Here is an 8,685-nt window from a genome sequence, read left to right on the forward strand (position 1 = left end):
CTGACTAATGGCAATTCCCATTTTTGCCAAAAAAATTGCCGTGGCTCGAAAGTACGTCGACTGGCGTGCTTCAAAATAGGACGTTTAATATGGGAGCATAGCAGTAACAACTACACCCAATTTCAAACATGTGGGTCAAATGATTCCTGAGTTATCGTTGACCGTAGCGAAATGTTGACGGACGGACGGACGGACGGACGTACGACGGACGACGACCCATGGCAATAGCTCAGCTTGACGATGTCAAGGTGAGCTAAAAATCTCAAAAGTACGAGACGCATGTACAAAATTACTTATTATTAAAATCGCAATTAGGTCTAAGTATTTGATGGAAGACTGGTTGATCGGAATAAGATCGGACGGTACCTGAAGAGCCTCGTCCAGTAGGAAGATGGCGTCGTTGATGAGGAGGTTGACGAAGCGGAGGAACAGCGGAGAATCCGTCGCTTCAATGTTCTGCAACGCGTGGTCTGCCAGCTCCTACAGCAACAGCAACAGCACGAGATTCGCAAAGCTGGCGATGATACAGATGTGCGAACCTCGCGACCGCTCTCATCGCAACAATATTGAATTATGCCGAACTGTTTGCGGCGGTCTGCTGTCACGATACATACTCTTGTTCTCTCAAACACGAATATGCCCCACGCGTACCAATGTGAACAACCCTATGTCAAGCCCACGGGAGCAGTCTTTCATCACCGCTTGCACGAGCCGCACCTTTATTCGTTGCTTATGCAAATCCAGCCCCCAGATATACTCGAGTGCGATGTACATCGGTCGCCGGTAGTTGAACTTGAGCTCAAACTGGACGGACTGTCCCGTCATCTCGATGCTCACAAACACGTGGAGCAGCGTCGCAGCTAGTTCACGGATGTGCGGGTGCGCCACAAACAGCTGCCGACGATTCAACCTAACGCAAGATGCCAAATAGCATGTGAAGTAGTAAACCCGGCTGAGGTCAGTTAGCGCAAAAGTATACCTCTTTAAAACACTCGCACACTTTAATTAAATTCGAATCTTTCAATACCTGTCGGAATGTAAGTCTACACATAGAACTGTATTTTAAGTGCAAAGTTATTGTGTCGAGAGCATTCAACACTATGAAAAAAAAAAACTTGCCAAATATAAGCTAATATGACCACCAAATGCTTTAATGAAGAACCGATTCATGCGTTTTTGTACAATTGGTAGCGAGCAGTTGCAAGCAATTTTAATCGGGACATGGCAACTACAGGAAAACTTGTGGCACATTACATCTGTCATCAGCAAACTACTCACATTGACACCATGGTGAGCCGCTGGTCCTGATGTGGCATGAGTGCTTCTAGAGCCTCAGCTAGCTTGGCTCGCAGATGGGGGTTGCGCATTCTAGCCGGAGATCCCATGAACACCAGCGTCAATGTCATTAGGTGCTCCAATTGTGAACCCGCAGTCTGCAAGACAATGCAACGGCTTAGCCACTAACTATACACCACAACTTACACGACACTTTGACACAAATGTACCTGACACGTTCCTTCACTATGACTGTGTTGAATCCATGAGTATATCCAAACCAGCGTCTGACAGGTGGTTACACAACGTAGTGACCATTGAATGCAACTACCCTTTCAGGACAAGGCCACGATAAAAAACATGTATTATTTACAGTTTAACGTACCCAGCACTTTAGGGGGGCCTACACCTTTAACTTACCTTCACTGCACACATAATCAATGAAGAAATGATAAAACACAATATCATTATATTGATTTGCAGTCTGGTTGTGCAATCTTTAAGCCAAATGTAACATGTTATAAATAAGAAAGCCATTGAAGGTAAGCTCTCATCTAGCGGGCGAAAACTCATCACGAACCACTTTTCCTAATTACCTGGAACATATATAGTTATACGTAAAAAAATTTACAGTTTAACAAACCCAGAATTATTTTAGGGGGGCCTACACACTTAACTAACCTTCACTGCACACATAATCAACCACTTTTCCTAATTACCTGGAACATGTCATCCTGAAATCGCCGCAGAAACGTCATGAAGTCGACGACGTTCTCCATCATGAACTCCGGTATGTTTTCCAGCGACTCTGAACCTTCCTCAACCAAAGGGAACACCATCGGCTGGTAGTCCGCAGCACCAGGCCGGCTGCTTCCCAGATGATTCAGGAGCGTCGCCGTGGCAACGTGAAAATTGAGCGCCAGTTCAAGAGAGTGTGGCTCCAAGAGACCAGCTTTCATCGACAGAAAGCGAGTCATTCCTGCAAGCATGTCCTTAATGTGTTGGACCAGAAGTAACAGTGGTCTGCGATCGTGGCAATGTCTACCGATTCCAGTAGGATGAAACATCATACGTTAAACATGTTTCAATTCTACATTTACTTACAATTAATAAGAATATTTGATCAGATTTTGAAACGCAAGCATATACAACTAGGTACATAAAGTTGATAACAACATAAATGTCAGGTATGCGATTCCTAATAAAATACCAAGGGCAAATATATGAAATTCAAAATGACACAAAAGGGGAGGTATATCTGGTTCATATATACACACGTATGAAGGCAGAACAGCAGATATATGTTTTACATAAATTAAGAATGGTAGGTCCATGAGCATCACATTGTACAGAAGAAGAAAGAATGTAAAGTTTATGTAAACTTCCACACGTTGTCTTTAGCTCTCACCCTTATCCATGGCTTGGTGTATTCTCCGCACACTGTCGTTGCTATCTCCAGCCATGTCCCGTGCATCTTCCCATACCCTCTGTATCCGTCCCAGTTCCTGTGAAAGCTTCACTAGTTTTCCATGCACTACCTAGCAATAATAATTGCATGTGAAATAACAGTAATGTAAGAGGTGGTAGTTGCAGTAAGACCATTACGAGTAATAGCAGTAGTATTTATTACAACAGCAGCCGCACTGGTAATGTTAGTGTGTAACAATAACGATGCTTAGTAGTAACAATAAACATTGGGTAAAATTATCTTAACCCAGAACATTGAATTGGTTTTGGAACCTAGCACACACAGGGGAATGGTTGATTTAACTAGAAATGGCAGTTGTCGCCAACTACATGTATCCCCCGTGATCTAGTATGAATGAAATATCTCCGTAAGGACGTACAAGGTAGGTTAAGTGAAATAAGTCACAAAGACAAAGATTTGTTACACAACTCATCTGCCTGCGATGTGCAAGTATGTCAAATTTGGTTACCTTAGGGGTTTTGGTACACGACACACCTTCTCCCCAAGATGTGTAAGTTTGCTCGCGCTAGGTCAATTGACTTATAGAGTGGAAGGGAAATATGATGAAGATCAAGGTCAAGGTCAAATAAAGGTTGCAGTGACCTGGTTTCGGTACGCGACACACCTTCTCCCCAAGATGTGTAAGTATACCAAGTTGGTTCGCGGTAGGTCAATTAAGCGCCGAGTTATAGAGCGGAAGGGAAATATGATCAAGGTCAATGTCAAGGTCAAATAAAGGTTGCAGTGACCTGGTTTTGGTACGCGACACACCTTCTCCCTAAGATGTGTAAGTATACCAAGTTTGGTCGCACTAGGTCAGTTAAGGGTCAAGTTATAGAGCAGAAGGGAAAGTGTCTGCGGCAGCGAGCGGCGGCTGGACAGACGTGAAACCATTGTAACCCCCGCCGATTTCGTCGCGAGGGATACAATTAGCAATGAAATGAAAACAGAATAGAGGAAGAGAGATTATTTGCTTACTTGGAATCCGAGGTAGAAGCTGTAATGTGCCATGAAGAAGCATTCTGTACTAAAATTGTAGCGGACTTGTGTGGTGTCACCGTTGTTGTTATCACCTTCTGCTGCAGGTATTAGACAAGTCTCCTTTGCCAGACCTCTCATGTGGATTCCTCTCTCCTTAGCATCTTGATCACTAGAAGCTACAGCCATCCTTTGGGAACACAAATTATTGTAAATACCACGCAATTGCATTATTTTCCAAGACGGTTGCTTGTGGCATATTCTTCAGTCACGTTTCTATGAAATTTGAGTAAATCGTATTGCTAAAGCATCACGATTGTTGCTATGCAACTTGAAATAGTTTCGTGAGCATATCATGCAACCTGGACAAGATTCTTAATCCAGTATTCCCACCCAGTGCTTGACAGTTTCTACAGCTGACATGTCTGTCAAGACGCTTGACACCTACCTGTAGGACAAGTCAATGCGAAGAAGCTTTTGGGACATCGGTTCAGCGAACGGCTTGCACAGTCTCAGCAGCACATTAGTCAGGTTGAGTAGAAAGCCATCAGAAGCATATGGGCTCACGACGTCGTCAAACTGGTGATTAGTCCACAGCTTCGTCCTGCCTAAAACGTAAAAGCAAGCATGACACAACCAGTCAACACAACTCTCATTATAAACGAATGACCACGTCTGTTATTGAAATCCAAGTTATAATTATGCTGGCGATTCTTTCCCCGCAACTTCAACAAGATAGTTATACTGAGGATATTGGAATGAACAATTATGTCCATGTGTGTGGGTACGGTACTGTTATCAACGATGATCATAGTTAAGACATATATATATACGATACTGTATTTCATAGAATGATCAACTCGTTTGTGAGCATCTAATCTGGATGTCACCCCAGATACTATGTACACATGAAAGTACTCGCAGCCATACAAACAATAGACACAAGAAATGTTAACGAGCCTGAGTTTGCACGCAGACAGCCTCCTAGCCACCCGAGCATGCGATGTCGTATATCTGGGGATGCTCTCAGCAGGTTGTAAAACACAGTATACACGCTATCGTTCAGCTCCTTGATAGGCTAGAAGAACGCCACAACAAACCCTTATACATCTCATAGACAACAAAAGCATTAGAGATATAAAAAAAAGTCTGCACAGAAAGAGGCAAGTCCATGTCAGAGTAGCTCTAACGAATCGATATACTCGGTACCTGGTAGAGCAACCAGTAATCAGAGTGACCATTTACTAGACAGCAACATTCTTTATTACCTGAATATGCCCAAATTTTACAATTGTGGTTATCATGAACCAATCTGGCAAGCGCTCGATTTATTGTGCCTATAAACCATGAGGATGAATTGCAGTCATGCCTTTACAATTTATGGCATTAAAATGCATTATGTGATCAAAGATAATATAACTACCAGCTGTGGGTATAAAGCAACCTTGAATGTAACAACATATGTAACTTCTCCTTTAAAAAAAGCAAAAAGCACCTGCTCTAATATATTGCTTTTTGTAATGCAATCTAAAGGTAGCACGCACCCGCCACACATTTTGCTCTGTGATCTTGTGCTCCTGTTGAGACGAGGAGGATGGATTTTCAAAGAAGCCATGCTCTGCAGCAGGGTTCTTGACGAGACATGAGAGCGACATGGTGCATCCCAGTAGGCTGGTCTCATATGCTCGGCCATCGTCTGGATTCTTCGGGGTCGTGAACTCAACCACAACCTGTGCGAGAACAACTACAGGGTTTCTTCTGAGGGAAAATTAAACAAAGGAGGTAATGGCCAGTTTGGGAAAAAAATGCGCATGATGGATTCAAATACAGGATGTATTGATATACTTATAGGTATATAGATACAGGATATACTTATCAGTAAATACAGGATGTATTGATATACTTATAGGTATATAGATACAGGATATACTTATCAGTAAATACAGGAACATTTTCACAATGGCGATGTTAAATTTGACAGCGGCGGTGCGCCATTGTGCCTCCTATGTATAAGAAACCCTGAACTATATGAATACAGGCATGTCATTATCTGTCCACTCATCATGACCAGTTGCAAATGCAGATGCAAACAAATGCACAAACGGGAACCACACTTGCACTCAAACCTAACTGATTTGATAGCTTTTACTGTTAGTGTTAGAAACCAAATAATCCACATGCATGGCAGATATGTCGATAGTTTAGAATTTCCGTCGACTGGCTTTCCCATACCCGAGCAAGGCAAGCTGTATGTGTGAGAAACTTTAGCAGCTCCATGTATTGATAGGCCGCAGAGTCGACCAGCGAAAGCGCAAGTATGCTCTTCCTCATCTCTTCTAGTACAGGTGACCAGATATCGGAAAGCTCTGCTTCGTCTGCTGAATCAACTGCCACGGCAACCGCCTCCAAGAACCTATACATTGCCTCGCACTCTAAAACACGGTAAGAGCAATTTTTAAAGCTATATTTATATACTGTAGCGTGACTATGCTATGCTATGCTATATGTCATGTTAGTATTAGCAACAATTTGGTAATGTGCTGATTTTAACAGTAATTGCGAGTTTATACAATAATGACGATGCATTAATGCCAGAATGAACAATAAGTAAATGAGCCAATATTCTAGCAATACCTGAAAAATTGATGTGCTCATGAAAAATAGTCAGAAGTTGACTTTGTATATCTTGGTTGGCATAAAGCTCGTTCATAATTAGAGCTGTCTTTGAATTCGATACTATCACATTCTGAACGTGGCGAAATATATCCTCGTCGGAAGTCTGACAATAGAAAACGTCACATAATATGTATAAAACTGTGAATAAAACATACCTCGTTTTTTTTATCTTACTCCTATTAGCCTGTATCTTATCAAATTCATCAGTCCTTTCTAACGGATTTCAAAGTCTATCAAGAGGTAACACTATGGGATAAGTTAATATGCATCTCCCTAATAATTTCCAAACTTTCACACTCCAGCGATAGATTATTTATACTCACCATATCCAATCATGTCTGTCTCTTCTAATTGCAAGAACTATATGCACATCTCTGTCATACCTTGTCAGCAAGTGCTTCCTCCTTGCATGCTCTGATGTAGCACTGACACAAGTAGGGGAGAATGCGGGGCTCTGCTGCTGCAGTGGTGCCATCGCGGTTCAAATGCTGTGCGTTTCGAGTCGGAATCACGGCTGTCGCGGAATCATCATGCATCAGTCTCTCAAACACAGCCTGTGTTCAATGGCAAACAATATCACTTGCACATGTACACCAATTCCCTCATTAACATCGTAGTTAAGTTCCTGAAAACCGCGACTATAACTGAAATGACGTTAAACGACACCGTTGAAAAAGTTAATAATACACTTATGGCCAAGTTTCAAATGTATTCAATTTTTATAACTAAATAAAGCAAAAATCTGTTGTTAAGTATGGGTAAAAATTTACTCAGAACATAGATCAGTTCTTATAGTATAGCCGTCGCCTCAGCGACAATGATGTTTTTTTCTCAATGATGTTATAATGAAAAAAACAATGAATGAAACGATATTGATATGAGTCTTATTGGTGTAATACAATATTACAAAAGATAGTACTAAAATCACCCGCCAATTAAACTTGGTGGAACAATGAAGAAATACAATAAAAACAACAAGGGTGAAGCACTGACCTGTTCCAAACAGTCTCTGTCCAGCCATGTTTGGCCTTCCAACGTGTCATGGAGTTCAGCGAGGTACACACAGAAGCTAGGTCTCAGCCCATCTGTCACTAGACCAAACCATAGAATTATACACATTGTAAAAGAAACAATTAACTCACACAATTCTGGAATGTGTCTATGGTAAAAATGTACATATATTATACATACATGAATATCTACCTTTGTCAAGAGTAATAAGAAATATTCTCTCTAGAAGATAGCTGACAGATAATAACTTCCTGGTTTCAAAAGCTGTATGCTCCGTTTTTGTCTCTTTTTTATCTGAAAAAGAATGAGAAAACAGCCAAGTAATAATAGCTTGGTTATGTATAACATATCTGAGCCTGAAATGTACACGTTTGTACTATATAGTTAGGTTGTTGACAATCAAATTTAAATGATCAAGAACCACAATGTAATCAAGAATGCTTGTCATACTTTTTATGCATTTACAGGGCCATAGTCATGATAGTGTGTAGCGTGTGTGTGCATGTGTAAGGGGAGGGGGAATTGCCCAGTCAACTCCAAAGGAACACAAACTATACATGTATGCGTATACTTTTACATTAAAGTCCCACCACTACAACAGGAAAATAAGATCAACGAAGTGGCTAGAGGTACGGCAGCCGTCGTTCGTTGAAGCCCTTTTTGGCATTTGTTTGAGGGCTGAGGCAATTATTTGCGATCTTCTGATGTAAAGTTTACAATAATGTTAATTTTCATACATGATCCATTTATTTTCATCTTTGTCTCGTTTGTATGAAAGTGAATGAATTGCCGGACCTCCAGCCTCGTAAATTGGAGATACGGCTGCCGTACCTCCAGCTGTAAACGTCTATTTTATACGTTACATGAATTAGTCAGTGGAGCTAGACGGGTAGTTGTTTTAGCCATAGTCCAGCTAGACAGCATGGCAGGACGTGGTTAGGTTAGGCAGTTTCGAGAGTCAGTGTGAAATGAGGAGAACGGTTGGAACTAGACAGAACGGGTGACATGTGCGTTCAAGATGTAGGGAGTTTTGGGCGAATATATAGGGAGAGATGGAATAGAATGGGGGATTCTGGATTGGGGTGCTGGGCGCGAGAGTGAGCACACGCGCGTATGCGCGTGTGCGGCGTTCTTTGTCTCTTTGTGCGATGCGACGACACTGTGTATGAGTTATTAAAGTTTGTACAGTTTACCACACAAGTTTGGATCTGTTTCTACATCATTTCGACATCAACGCACATTCCAACGTTACATTTTGGTGCTCGTGACAACGGACT

The 8,685-nt window shown here is 41.7% G+C and overlaps 1 protein-coding gene across 1 annotated transcript in view; it reads right to left on the reverse strand.

The window, feature by feature from the left end:
- Nucleotides 1-8,685, reverse strand: part of LOC106808549 (ubiquitin conjugation factor E4 A-like) — a 17,709-nt gene that overhangs the window by 7,280 nt on the left and 1,744 nt on the right. The window contains exons 2-15 of the mRNA XM_014811345.1: nt 7,589-7,702; nt 7,391-7,488; nt 6,781-6,951; nt 6,356-6,500; nt 5,954-6,153; nt 5,266-5,451; nt 4,682-4,799; nt 4,170-4,329; nt 3,722-3,911; nt 2,684-2,813; nt 1,995-2,254; nt 1,279-1,433; nt 718-910; nt 294-480 (exon numbers count right to left, since the gene is read on the reverse strand). Coding sequence (XP_014666831.1) covers nt 294-480; nt 718-910; nt 1,279-1,433; nt 1,995-2,254; nt 2,684-2,813; nt 3,722-3,911; nt 4,170-4,329; nt 4,682-4,799; nt 5,266-5,451; nt 5,954-6,153; nt 6,356-6,500; nt 6,781-6,951; nt 7,391-7,488; nt 7,589-7,702 — 2,307 coding nt within the window. The remainder of the gene's footprint in view (nt 1-293; nt 481-717; nt 911-1,278; nt 1,434-1,994; nt 2,255-2,683; nt 2,814-3,721; nt 3,912-4,169; nt 4,330-4,681; nt 4,800-5,265; nt 5,452-5,953; nt 6,154-6,355; nt 6,501-6,780; nt 6,952-7,390; nt 7,489-7,588; nt 7,703-8,685) is intronic.

This window comes from Priapulus caudatus, unplaced genomic scaffold (genome assembly GCF_000485595.1).
Source record: "Priapulus caudatus unplaced genomic scaffold, Priapulus_caudatus-5.0.1 Scaffold1, whole genome shotgun sequence".
Taxonomy (NCBI): Eukaryota; Metazoa; Priapulida; class Priapulimorpha; order Priapulimorphida; family Priapulidae; genus Priapulus; species Priapulus caudatus.